This window comes from Doryrhamphus excisus, chromosome 1 (assembly GCF_030265055.1).
Source record: "Doryrhamphus excisus isolate RoL2022-K1 chromosome 1, RoL_Dexc_1.0, whole genome shotgun sequence".
NCBI classification, from domain to species: Eukaryota; Metazoa; Chordata; class Actinopteri; order Syngnathiformes; family Syngnathidae; genus Doryrhamphus; species Doryrhamphus excisus.
The window spans coordinates 41417606-41432488 of NC_080466.1; the positions used below are offsets into that span (position 1 = coordinate 41417606).

General features: G+C 39.5%; 1 protein-coding gene across 10 annotated transcripts in view; it reads right to left on the reverse strand.

Annotated features, from left to right (window-relative positions):
• cadpsa (Ca2+-dependent activator protein for secretion a) overlaps positions 1-14883 on the reverse strand; it is a 95320-nt gene that overhangs the window by 34450 nt on the left and 45987 nt on the right. For 5 of the 10 annotated variants that reach the window (XM_058065775.1, XM_058065719.1, XM_058065709.1 and 2 more), the window contains 6 exons: positions 9302-9408; positions 7267-7423; positions 4460-4601; positions 3174-3308; positions 1824-1979; positions 1582-1729 (listed from right to left, as the gene is read on the reverse strand). In XM_058065775.1, coding sequence (XP_057921758.1) covers positions 1582-1729; positions 1824-1979; positions 3174-3308; positions 4460-4601; positions 7267-7423; positions 9302-9408 — 845 coding nt within the window. The remainder of the gene's footprint in view (positions 1-1581; positions 1730-1823; positions 1980-3173; positions 3309-4459; positions 4602-7266; positions 7424-9301; positions 9409-14883) is intronic. The other 5 variants (XM_058065746.1, XM_058065765.1, XM_058065755.1 and 2 more) reach the window with 1 other exon arrangement.

Below are 14883 nucleotides of genomic sequence, written 5' to 3' on the forward strand. Positions count from 1 at the left end.
ATATTAAATAATAATAATTATATTAATAATACAATCAATATAATATTATTACTTATTGCCATTAATAATATTAATTAATAATAATATTAAATTAAAAAACAATTATTAATATTAATAATAGTACAAAAATAATAATTGGAAAAAATATTAAATAACAATAATAATCATTATTATTATTATTATAATACAGGGGTGCTCATTAAGTCGATCGCGAGCTACTGGTCGATCGCGGAGGTGGTACTGGTCGATTGCTGGTCGATCGCGGCGTGACATTAAAAAAATATCATCCTAGCATCAATGCCGTCACTTGATTGATATACAGGGCAGCCATTCAGATGACAACTGAATGTTGCCCTTCGGGCGACCAATCAAATCAAACGACGTCTCTAAGTGCAGCAGAACTTACGATGTCAGCCTATCATCCATCCCCGTTACTTGATTGACTTACAGGACAACCAGTCAGATGACAACTGAATTTTGACCTTTAGGTCACCGCTCATGCGTAAACAGCGATGCAAAGTGCTAAGCTAGTCGGCGAATTGCGAGATTTTAAGCCCTCGCTAAAGTTTATGGTCACTAAAATGAGTGAAGTAGCTGGACCAAGTAAAAAGGCAAAAACTGGACCAAGTAAAAAGGCAAAAAACATATCACTTCCATACGGATATGGAATATTATACAGATATTGTGATACGGATATTATCCATGACTGATAAACATTTGGAAGTGTGCTTGAGGCTGGCTATCAGCAGCTACTATCCGGACTATGCATCCCTGCCTGGTTCAATTCAGTGCAAGTCATCAAAGTAAACTCAGGTAATTACAAAAAATGTTAATAGTTAATTATGTGTGTTTTGCAATATTGGCTCATTTGGTTATGTAAGGTACATCAACATACATTGTACGTACAAATAATCCTCAATACATTTGAAAATAAATAGACGTTTTGCATTTTTGTAGTGGGTAGATCATTTTGACTCGTCATTTTAAAAGTAGCTCGCATGCTGAAAAAGTGTGAGCACCCCTGTTATAATACATTTAATTTATAACACACTTTATATCAAATAAATCATCTCAAAGTGCACATATAGCAGATTGCATGACACTTTTACATGTAAAACATGTGTAAAATATACGTGTAAAAATTGACCGTGTAAAATATTATATAGTCTGGCCCCCCCCGTCAATGTCGTTAAATCAGTGCAGCCCACAAGTCAAAAAATGGAAAATTGCACTTTTTTTGAATTTTTGCCCATCATCCATAATCCACACATATCGCACATTCATAATAACATGTAATACTTACAATAGTTTGCTGTATTGTGATCATTTTGATCATTAGCAGGATTATTTCACATATAGCAACATAGAAAGGAACACTACACCCGAAGCTAGCTGCCTTTTTAGGTGTTTTTAGATCTTCAGAACCCATATCAAGATTGTGGATGATGGGCAAAATTTTTCAAAAGAATGCAGTTTTCCTTTAAGGAACACAGAACACGCTATTTCCTTTCTGCTGTCCTCATCAACTGGAACTTTGGGGAAACATTTCATAGAAGCGGCGTTTATAGTTTTCAGCCTCACCTCTTGATCCAGGTCCACGGCGCACAGCTTGGCAGACTGAGCTTTGGCATCCACCATGACGTTAAACATGGTGCAGATCGACTGTGGCACTCGGAAGTCTGTGGCACGACTGCTCCTCTGAAGCTTGGCCTCGAATGCTGCACGGGTTCTTTAGCAAAGGCGGTAAGATCCAGGAGCTCAGTCTCAGATACTACGTATACATTGAATGTCAGGACTCCCTTGAAGAAACGCATCCTAATTACCTTTTTATACAGGATTCAATCATGTCGCTGGACATCAGTTTGAGTCGGGTCTCCAGATGTTTGCCAAACTCCTCCTCCGGCCAGTGAAGATCTCGGATAAAGGTCTGCAGAGCATCCAACTTCCAAAACAGATCCTCTGAAGTCCCTGAGCCGTTGCTTTAAGGACGAGAGGTTAGAGTTTACTCTTTCTAAAGTCATCATATCCATGTAATCATGTGACTTTGTTTGGAGGTGGGGGGGTACACATGAGGGTATCCTTGCTATTATTATCATTTTAGAAACTCAACAGTCGTCCAACGCCATCTGAATTTCGCGGCTTCACTCGATCACAGTCTTTTAAAAATATATTAATTATTAATCATGCTGTTTCGTCATGCTAAAATACCATTTTTCAATCATAAAAATAGCAAAATAAACAAAATACAAATACACTGCATTGAAAAGACACATTCAAAGACACAAGCTACTCTTGCGGCCGTATCCCACCACAAGGTAAAACGTCACTTCCTGTCCACGCCACCAGCATCACATGTACACAGTATGAATCTGATTTTCTTTCATTGCGGGTTTGAATTATGCAACAACAGCCACAATAATCCCTGAGTGAACATATTTATAGTAATACACACAAGCACAAGTCTTATTTACGTCTTAATTGGCTTATTTACTCTTATTATGTCCACAATATTGAGCAATACGAGTGTAAAGGTGACTATAGGGGTGTTAGTTCATGTCTAAAGGGCTCTAGTAATGTTAACAACCATATTTAGAAGGTCGCAAACAGGTTTTCTATGTGTAAATATTCCATTTATGAATAAGGAATTCCACTTTGCAGAAATTCACCAAAAACAATTAACCGCGTTGCTGTGAATACTTCCTGGCATTTCCACATGATGGAAAATAAAACATATTATTTTTAGACAGTAAAGACAGTATGTGGGAGTCGGGCATCGGCAAACAGGAACAACAAATGTGGGAAAGCTGGGGGAAGGAATCATTTGTTAACATGATCACAATTTACATACGTATGAGACAAACATGAAAATAAATATTTCTCACAACAACAACAACAACAACAACAACAGAGGGCGCCAGCTTTGGGAAAGAAGGATATGGAAAGGTTCATCTTCCTTAGAACGTCAACTTAAGATCATTTCGGGACATGTTTCATGTCAGGGCACAAATGTGGCTTTATGGTGTGTATAAATGTCACAAATCCAATGCAAAATTTCCCTGGTAACTCATTGCATATTTCAAGTAGTAATTCAATTTAATAATTTTTTTGTGTTGGAGCCACATATATGCCAAAGATGTGTACATGTCTCCGACTACAGGAGGCAAAGTACACACTCAGAGTCATCGTTAGACGTCATCCAGTCGGGTGGAGAAAAGATGGGCATTTGTGAGAGGTTAACACTGGCTACTGTTAGATTTGGTACTTTGGGCATTTGGAGGTTGACGTTTGGCAGAGCGCCTGCTCTACTCCTGTGGAGAGAAACAGTACAATGAATACATTTAGTGGTAATACTTCATCATATTGTAATCACAATATGGGGGGGGGGGGGGGGGGGGGGGGGGTCGCTCAGCTGATGTGCATTTCTGGTTCATTTCCAGCATATGTTCATTTTCCAGTTTCCATTCGTTAGTAATCAATGTAGGACAAAGCTAAGTTTCAGGTAAATATCAGTTCCCAACAAAAAACAGGAGAAAACAAGCTTTTGTGAAAAGATCAAATTTGAGCATAATTTTCACTTTCACCTTTGAAATGGGGGCTGCACGGCGGTCTCGTGGTTAGCGTGCCGGCCTCACAGCTAGGAGACCTATGTTCAATCCCACCCTCGGCCATCTCTGTGTGGAGTTTGCAAGCAAAATCGTGCATGTCACCCTGCAACGATGTTTTGCTTAATGGTGGCCATGCTTCTCAACCAATTTTGAGCCATGAAGATGTTTGTTCACTGGTGAGGTCTGTGTTCGATTCCCATATTAACTCATTCAATACCATTTATACATTAATATACTCCCAAACCTCCGATTCCGACAACGTATTTATACTTCTTTTCCGTTTTTTGTGTGAAATGGTTTCCTCCGGGCTGCACGGTGGTCGAGTGGTTAGCGCGCAGACCTCACAGCTAGGAGACCTGTGTTCAATTCCACCCTCGGCCATCTCTGTGTGGAGTTTGCATACGTGGGTTTTCTCCGGGTACTCCGGTTTCCTCCCACATTCCAAAAACATGCTAGGTTAATTAGCCACCCCAAATTGTCCATAGATATGAATGTGAGTGTGAATGGTTGTTTGTCTATATGTGCTCTGTGATTGGCTGGAGTCACCAGTCCAGGGTGTTCCCCGCCTCTCGCCCGAAGACAGCTGGGATAAGCTCCAGCACCCCTGTGACCCTCATGAGGATAAGCGATAGAAAATGAAAGGAACATTTGGAATGGAACATTTTTCCCTACAATGCGTAACCTTCCGAACGTTCTACTTGCTCTTATAAACGCTCTTCTGCCACCTTGTGGGCGTTTTTATGCTTTAAAATTGATCTGAAGTGAAATTCATCACCTCTTTCTGCCTCTGGCACAAAAAATAAAACATAAATAACATATAACTAAATAACAATAAGTAAATAAATTGCCCTTACTTGACAGGTTCCCACGATTCCCTTTCAAAGCCTCTGTGAATAGACTGGGCAATGGATGATTCCATCAGGTCCACGTAGCGCACCACCAGGGGGGCGTACAGGTCTTGGAGGTGTTTGTGGAACTTCCCGTTGCAGAGGTTATCTGTTTTGAAACAACAATGAATGCATTATTAAAGCAATTTGTTGTAATATTTCATGCTTAAATTGAATGCAATACACCAGTAGGAGACTTAGAGTGGATGGTAAGGTTGCCATTTTTTTTTGGCCTATAGAGCTTTGCTAGCTGTGACTAAGTTCTTGAGGTGTTTGTTGGAGGCTATTTGTCAGTAGACACTTATATTTACATTTTAAATTCTAGTATTTCATTTCATAGCATGCCTCCAGTAATGTTTGGGGTGTGAAGGTGATTCTAGGGGTGTTATTTCATGTCTACAGGGCTCTAATCATGTTATAAATCATATTTAGAAAGATCCCAAACAGGTTTTCTATGCTCTAAGAACAAACATATTCAATTTATTGATGTTTATTATAAATCAATTAACGCCTATAAACAAAAAATAACTATTATTCTTAACACTGGTCTTCACAGTGTCTGATTCTGATACCCACTGAAGGCCCGGGTACCAGATGCATCGCCCACCTCTGCCATGTCTAAATCCAGACCGGTCGCACAAACTTCTCCCTTTCTCTGCCAGCTTCCAACTGGTAAAAAGGCAACACTGACAAAGACCACAGGAGATAAAATGGAGGCCAGTGTGTGCTAATGCGATGCCTCACGGCTCCACGCGGCGCTCTCTCTCTTTGTTTTTCTCTCCCCCTCTGAGCATGTGTGTGTTTGTGTGTGTTGGCACGGGAGTCAAGGTCAGCCATACACAGTAGGTGCAATTTTTGTTGTGTTCCCTGATTGCCGCGCTCCCAATTAGCCACTTCGGCGGCTGTTGTCCACTTGGATGTGTTGCGTGTCCAGGAGTGTGTTTGCAGGGCTCGCCGCGCCCGCGAAAGCCGCTGCTTTGGACCTCATTAACTCGTCCAGCGGCGAGCGGATTTGGGCGCGTGTCTGGTGCTGAGGCTATTTACTGCTACATAAGTGCACCGCTGGAGGGCACCGGAGCGGATGACCTTCCTTCCGTGTCTTCATAATGCAGCTTGTGTGATGTGTCAATTGGGGGGGGGGGGGGGGGGGGGCATCTTCCAGAAGTCATAAAACAGCCAGATGTGTAAAAAGTTGAGGTGCTAATCATAGAAAATCACTTTTGCGCAATAGGAGATCTTCACATTAAAAAAAATGGATTGCTCCTATTCTATGAAACACATTCATATCTTGGAAACTATGATGAAAAATCTATTTTAATGACCGAATTACTAGGAGAATAATAACTCTACTGTTTGTATTCACTATGCCTGCTGCTACGCTGCTACGCTCACTTAGCCGTACAAAGAGGGGCCAATTTGATGACACGGCCAACTGAGCGTCAAATGTGTAATGATATCTGTTAAGACGAATAAGTCAACGAGGCTGTGACTTCTCCTTGACTCCCGACTGACGACGACAAAAGGGGGAAGCGTTCCCCGGGGACAGTTAGCACCCTACTGATTGAGTCAGGATTGTGAAGAGTGAAGTGTATCCTTTACAGGACAACGGACAGCGCCGGTGGTCCTGAGGGTAAGAATGCGGTTCATTATGGACATTTCTGTCATGCGGCAACCATTGTCGAAACGGGACCATTATCTTCACACACACACACACACACATTTTACGTGATTTTTAGGTACGTTTTACCCACAATGCAACATAAATCTCACTCTAGACACACACAGTGGATATAACCAACACCAGATACTCGCTATCTAGTAGCTGTCAAAAATATGAAAACAGAGGCAGCTAAGAATGCATGAAAAGGAACGCAACTATTCCTCCGATAAAGCCTTCTGAAAAAATAATGTGATGCAATGTGGTGAAAAAAATGAATAATAGGTGCATAAAGATAAATATAGGGGTGTTACTTCATGTCTACAGGGCTCTATGCTCTATTTCCGAAAACATTCACTTCATTAATATTGAGTCCTACTTCACGGAAATTCACTTTTGCCGTTGAGTTTGTTGCTCTTATGAGCATTATCAATCTGCAGTGCACCTTTTTATTATTATTATTATTATTATTAATAATAATAAATACAGTAAACCTCGGATATATCGCACTCGGATATATCGGAAATTCGCTCACAACGGACAGATAAAAAAGAACCGATTTTTCTGTAATGCATTTCCAATAAAAATTCATTGCATATATCGGATTTTTTATAACGGATTTCGCCTATTTCGGACAAAATCTCCAGTCCCGTTCCAATGCATTTCCATTAAATTTCCCTCGCATATATCGGATGGCCGCATCGTGGCGCTCCGATTCGCCGAATCGTGACAGGCCGCTATACGACGTCATTTGCAGCGTTTGCAGCGTTGCCTGCGCGTCCAGGTACATTGGAAACATAGTCAAGGAAGTGCCTTTTTATAACGGATAAAATCCGATTTACGCATATACCGGATATAAATCCGATATATGCGTAAAACGGACATTTTCCGGTATACGCATATAACGGATTTCGCTTATATCGGACAAAACCAGTGGGAACAATTGAATCCGATATATCCGAGGTTTACTGTACAAACGAAAATTCTGCTATGTTGAATTCTCGCTCCTTCTGAGCCCCCGCTAAGCCACGAGTGAACCTGCCGAACCAATATCCAAGCACGTACAGCTACTCCAGTCCACCATGCTGAATGTTCAAGCCCCCCCCCCCTCACTTACAGTCCATCCTCAGGAAGTCATTGAGCAGCTGAAAGAGGGGGAAACTGTCCCAGCTGTCTGGAGGCTGAACTTCAAGAGCTGCGTCCATGTCAGCCGAGTAAAGACACAAGAAGGTCTCGGCGTGTTCCACCATCAGGTCTGACCACCACGCGAAGGCCTGGAGATCCAGAAGAGAGGAAGACAAGTGCAGGCGGTTGATGTCAAGAGGTACAGAAATATGTTATTTTTTTATTTCTCTACTGTGTAATTGAGTTTTAACGAGTTCTTATCTTCTGGGAGGAAGCCACGCTTGAGTACGGACAACCGCATTTCCAGTCGTCGTAGTGGAGGAAGCCCTAAGGAGCCATCATGTTTTCTCATCCACATCAAGCTGTCAACACAATGTTGAACGTAACCACGGGCTAACGAGATAAGTGGGGGGGTTCCTTCGGGAGTCGTTGTCGTATAATCACGAGCTACGTTTCAAGTGGTGTGCTGGCGTACTTACACTTTGCATTTTGAATGCACGAGTGTGGATATGGTGGATGTTCCACTCGACACGCTCACAGTCACCATCTTGGCTACGTAGCGGAAGAGGAGGGACTAACGTAAAGGGTTGCAATTTACCAAAAAAGGAGATAAGATGAGGGAGAACATAACAGTAATGGATTTGGTTTATATAATTCCAAACATTTTTTAAGAATATCTACATTTCCTGATTGAAAACATTGCAACATTACACTTTGTAATGTCTTCATGTAAACTGAGCTCATTGTTCTTGCTAAAATACAGAGATAATTAATACATAATTAATACGTAATTAGTTGCAAAATCGTGCATGTCACCCTGCAACGACATTAATGGTGGCCGTGCTTCTCAACCCATTTTGATCAAATTGTTTATCCGAGCGGGCGGCACGGCGGTCTGGTGGTTAGTGCGCAGACCTCACAGCTAGGAGACCAGGGTTCGGTCCCCGCCCTCGGCCATCTCTGTGTGGAGTTTGCATGTTCTCCCCGTGCATGCGTGGGTTTTCTCCGGGTACTCCGGTTTCCTCCCACATTCCAAAAACATGCTAGGTTAATTGGCGACTCCAAATTGTCCATAGGTATGAATGTGAGTGTGAATGGTTGTTTGTCTATATGTGCCCTGTGATTGGCTGGCGACCAGTCCAGGGTGTACCCCGCCTCTCGCCCGAAGACAGCTGGGATAGGCTCCAGCACCCCCCGCGACCCTCGTGAGGAAAAAGCGGTAGAAAATGAATGAATGAATGTTTATCCAAGCCCTGAAAATGGTGAAGTCTGTATTCGATTCCCATATTAACTCATTCAATCGCATTTATACATTAACATAATCCCGAACTCCCGATTCCAACAACGTATTTATATTTCTTTTACGTTTGTTGTGCGAAATGGGCGCACGGTGGTCGAGTGGTTAGCGCGCATACCTCACAGCTAAGAGACCCAAGTTCGATTCCACCCTCTGTGTGGAGTTTGCATGTTCTCCCCCCCGTGCATGCGTGGGTTTTCTCCGGTTTCCTCTCACATTCCAAAAACATGCTAATTTAATTGGTGACTCCGAATTGTCCATAGGTATGAATGTGAGTGTGAATGGTTGTTTGTCTATATGTGCCCTGTGATTGGCTGGCCACCAGTCCAGGGTGTACCCCGGGATATGCTCCAGCACTCCGAGCGACGCTTGTGAGGATAAGTGGAAGAAAATGAATGAATGAATTTTAGTTGGGAACTGATATTTCCCTGAAACTTACCTATGTTCTACTGGTAATGGTTTCAGGGTTTCTGTGTTGTGATTTTTGCCATATTGGAGAACAAATTTTGAATAGTAGTGAGTAGTCCAAGTATTTGATGTTAGCATAATGGTACAAGTGCAACACATTGAAGTACTCTTTGTACTGTACATACACACAAATAGAATGGATGTCTATTGACAGGAGCGGCACACATCAGTACTGTTTACAGCTAACTACTCTAAACTATGGTAACCTTTGTGTGTGTGTGTGTGTAACTATGTGTGTGTGTGTGTGTGTCTCCATACTGACCTCAGCATGGTGTTCCTCATTCTGCTGCAGCACCTCGATCACCAGCTCGGCCAAGCGAATGGTGTCCTCCAGTTTTTTTGCAGGAGTGGCGAGTCGGCCAACATTCTCTGCAGCAAAAATAAAGTCCAAATATAGAGTCTAATCTAAAAATGTTAACTTAAAGTGAACCGTATTTATACCCCGGGGTAGGATGCATGCGATATGATGCATGGGGAAAGAACACACCCTCTCGGAACATCAAGAAATATAACATTGACAAAAGTATGCAACATGCACGTTATCCTGCCTACTGCCAAACACTAGAAAATATAAGATAAGATCTGTGACATTTTGGTTAAAATAGCATCAAAAGTGATCCTTACATATCCTGTACATGTGTCTAGAGCAGGGGTGGGCAAACTTTTTGACTCGCAGGCCGCATTGATATGACAAAATTTAGGGGGGGGGGGGGGGGGCAGACTATATATTTTACACGTAACAGTCCACCTGGTATTATTGTATCTGTAAAATTGTCATGCAATCTGCTATTATTATTTATTATGTTATATTTATATTTAAATATTTTAAAAATAATAAAATATTATAATAATTACAATAAAATTAAAATAATAATTATTATATTATTATTATGTAAAATATGCAAATATAACAATAATATTATATATAATTAATATAATAATTAGCATCAATATAATAATTATAATAATCATAATAGTTCTAATAATAATTATAATAATCTAATAATCTAATAATAATAATAATTATTATTATTATTATTATTATTATTATTATTATTATTATTATTATTATTATTATTATTATTATTATTATGTGCTTGTGTCCCTTTTTTCAGGAGCACTTTGTAAACAACAGACCATGTCAAAAAACGAAATTGATAAAACCATCGAAAGGTTGGCTCAGGCCACGATGCCAGGTTGTATGTTGAGTTTAAATGAAATACTTTGGAAAGATTGGGCGGGCCGTATTCAAACACTTGGCGGGCCGGATGTGGCCCCCGGGCCGTAGTTTGCCCACCCCTGGTCTAGAGTCTACCCATCCTAATAGGTGCAACTAGTGTGGCAGGAGAGTGAAGGCAACATCCAGATAAAACATGTAATAATGAGGGATGCAAACAGCAACATTGAACACTCATCATGCAGTAATGTTGGGATCAGATCTTGTTGTGTTACCTGGTTCGTGTCTTTTAGCGACTTAGCGCCGTGAAATTATTTATCTGATCGAGCAAACTTGACCAATCGTACAAATGATTCCATTCCAAAAGATCATTTCTGCCTGCCTTAAAAGGGCGTCGTTATCATGTGCAGTGAGTGGAATGAGATTATACCATGGCTTAGATATGCAAAGATAAAAAATGTGGTCCGAAGTTTACAAACACATGATTTCTTTGAAGTGTTCTTTGTCCAGGGTGCAAGGATTATATAATTTATATATTTGATGGTTTTTAAAAACAAGAACTGGGTGCACAATTAGAATTAGAATTGATTATAGATTACATATTTTGTGATACAGTACGCCTTCTCCAGCACGGCGGTCTAGTGGTTAGCGCGCAGACCTCACAGCTAGGAGACCAGGGTTCAATTCCACCCTCGGCCATCTCTGTGTGGAGTTTGCATGTTCTCCCCGTGCATGCGTGGGTTTTCTCCGGGTACTCCGGTTTCCTCCCACATTCCAAAAACATGCTAGGTTAATTGGCGACTCCAAATTGTTCATAGGTATGAATGTGAGTGTGAATGGTTGTTTGTCTATGTGTGCCCTGTGACTGGCTGGCGACCAGTCCCGGGTGTACCCCGCCTCGCACCCGAAGGCAGCTGGATGGGCTCCGGCACCCTCCGCGACCCTCGTGAGGAAAAAGCGGTAGAAAATGAATGAATGAATGAGTGCGCCTTCTCGGGGCATTTGTTCGATTGCAACCGGACCGTCCAGGTTGTCATCAAAGACATTTCGCCTCAGATCCGATCGTCAGTTCAGTCAATTACAAAAATCCAATATGAATCCAAACTTGTGCATGCTATAGTTTGGGTTTGAGTGTAAAGCTTCCAGGATGAGACTCGCCACCTCCAGATCCAAGTCGTCCCCCAGATTGTTCACAAGTGAGGAAACGTTGGAGCGTGAAGTGCCGGACTGTCGTGGTGAAGCCGAAAGATCAAAATGTACGGGTCTATCTACCCCATCCTCAAATCCCTCCACTGTTAAATACCGGATTGAGTTTAAAGTCTCCCTCCTGCCCATAACCCCCCCTCACACCACAAGCCTCCTCACGCCACCTCCGCTCAAAAGCGCCTTTTGCACACCTGCCCCAAGTCTGTGGAACGGACTCCCTGATTATCTGAGGGCGCCACAGACATTTTAAAAAAGGATTAAAAACATATCTTTTTAGAAAAGCTTTTACATAGTTTGCCTATTTTAACGCATATTTAACGTTTTTCACTGTGCTGTGTTAGTTTGGCTTTGGTCATTTCCATCTCCGCTGCTCTGCTTATTTTGGTTGTGCTATTGTGACATTTGCTGTTAACTTTTATTCTTCTATTGTAACTATTGCACTTTGAGATCATTATTTTGATGTAAAGTGCGTTAAAAATTAAATTTATTATTATTATCCTCACCTAACAAAAGTACGATATTGCGGTTCGAAGCGTCCATAATGAGTTTCCTCTGTAGGGTGGCTGAACTCACCCTAAAAATTAGCTTGAAGACCCCAGTCATCCGGGAAGTCTGGGCTTCCCTACTGAGACTGCCGCCCCCGGTGACCCAGACCAGGATTAACGAAACAAAATGTACGAATGGTTGGACTTGTGCACCCAAGAAGACATAGAATATATACGTTTATTAATCATTCCATCCCTGGAGAAAGAAGCCAATTAAAGTGAAAATGACCTCCATGCCCATGATGAGTGTACGTGACTTCTGACCACCAATGTTCACGTTTTGGAATGGTCGATAAAGACCTGATAGTAACACCTAAAACAAGTATAAGTTCCAATGTTGTCTTGTTTGTTTTTTTCCATGGCCATGGTATAAGCATGATAATGCACTCCAAGCTATTTTCATATGGAAAATGTGGATTGTAGATTAAAGTTATTATAAGCGTTATTATCTCCACATCATCCATTAGTTCATCTCTCAGTCCATTGGCTGGTGCATTATCATTTATAATAAAGTGGCAAAGTGGGTGAGTGGGTGGGGTTGTACTGCATGTCCTGGGTTCTAAACTATAACTATTAGATTCGGTACTTGCCTTCGAGCCATTTCCTATTTTTGAATGAGCACAAAACAAATCTTGTAGTCAAAGTATTAGCATTTGTACATTTAAAAAAAATATATAAGAACTTGTGAAAAACAAAACAATTCACAATTCAAATTCTGCTTAAATGTAAGGAAGGAGGAAGAGGTTAAAGCCTTGCATTACCAGGACCATCAACAAACAACACATATAAACAGATACACTTGGATAAATGAGGCATAATCAACTTGTGGATGGCTTTTTTTGAGAAAGCCTGCATATAAAAGTCTCAAAATGTCAACCAAATAAACTTTTCCTGAACCGACATACCCACCATACAGCTCAATTTAACTTTATATTAAGCATTTAAATATAGTACTTATATTAATTTAGCCGCACCATATTAGATCTTTAGCACTTCTACACTAATTACACTTTTACACTAATTGCATCGTGATGCAGATATCTTATATAAGCCTGAGTTCTGTTTGAAGATTTGAACGTGCCACGTCAGGGTCGTGACCGTTCACCCCAATCCGCCGCAAAGCTCAAGTGGTTCAGTCATGCTGCGGACAACAAGACGACCGGCTGATCATTTGCCTGCAGGAGCTCAAGTCGTGTTCACGCGGCTGACAGCTCCCACAGAATGGGTCCACTGTACTTATTAGAATGGGGGCTTGTTAGGACCTACTCATGTCTGTTGTACCAGGGAGCGAAGGAAGGTAGTGGGAGAGTTTGCTGTAACCACAAAACTACACATTGTTACATTTTTTTGCCTTTGTATTTTTCACTGAAAACAATAACCTGGTAGTTATGTGTAGTGTTCAAGAGTTAGTAATTTCCGACTGCCTGTGAACATGTAAAAGTTAGGGGTGCTCCGATCACCATCTAGGATGGCATTTTGTCTCCGAGGGCAGGGAGTTGGCTGCATTTGCGGTTCATAAGGCTGGAGGGGTTCAATTAATAATGGGAGAAGACTAGAAATAATGCATTGTGAAGTACAAAACGTGAGTTGTGGATACCAGCATTTTGTTCATGTTCTGATAAAACGGCTTAGTTTGGCTTGAAATAATCTATGGAAATAAATGTTACAAAAATGAGTAGCTCTTGGCCATTTTCATTTTAACATTGTGCAATAGCATTTTAATTGAATTTTATGCTTGACTGAGTGTTTTATTTATTTAATTTAATTTTAATTTTAATTTAATTTTAATTTAATTTCAATTTAATTTAATTTAATTTAATTTAATTTAATTTAATTTAATTTAATTTAATTTAATTTAATTTAATTTAATTTAATTTAATTTAATTTAATTTAAATTTAATTTAATTTAATTTAATTTAATTTAATTTAATTTAATTTAATTTAATTTAATTTAATTTAATTTAATTTAATTTAATTTAATTTAATTTAATTTAAATTTAAATTTAAATTTTAATGTAATTTTAATGTAATTTAATTTAATTTAATTTAATTTAATTTAATTTAATTTAATTTAATTTAATTTAATTTAATTTAATTTAATTTAATTTAATTTAATTTAATTTAATTTAATTTTATGTTATTTTTATTTTATTTTATTTTATTTATTTTTTTATTTTATTTTCATTTTATTTTCATTTTATTTTCATTTTATTTTCATTTTATTTTCATTTTATTTATTTTATTTATTTATTTTATCTTATTTATTTTTATTCTTAATGTAGTTGACACATGAATGATGCACTGACTGTTTGGCACTTTTTCAATTTCGTTGTACTTCGACAATGACAATAAAGGACTATTCTATTCTATTCTATTCTATTTTGTAAAAGTAGCTCTTAAACATTTCCACTGCGTGTATGTGATCGGTATTGGCATTGGTATCGGCCCATTTCACTCATGCATTATCGGGATTTGGTATCGGTAACATAAAGCCCTGATCGGAACATCCTTAGTAAAAATGGAAATATCCTCTGATTTCAGCCTGTCATCAAAGAAAGCAGTTCTAATATCTTTATGATTTAGACAAAATAACATACAAACATCAACATTGAATTTTTTCCTCTTTTGTGATACCGTATTTTCTGGACTATAAGTTGTACCTCGCCAAAAATGCATCATTAGGTAGGAAAAAACATACATAAGTCGCACTGGAGTATAAGTCGCATTTTTTGTGGGTAATTTATTTTACAAACTACTTGACCAAAACAGACTTTACGTCCTCTTGGAAGGCAAGTTCTAACTATAATAAACGAATAGAGAACAGGCTGAATAGGTGTAAGATATGCTAACACAATGGTTATTCAGCTACACAAAAAATAAACATGAACAGAAAAGATGTCCAGTGATTATGTAATA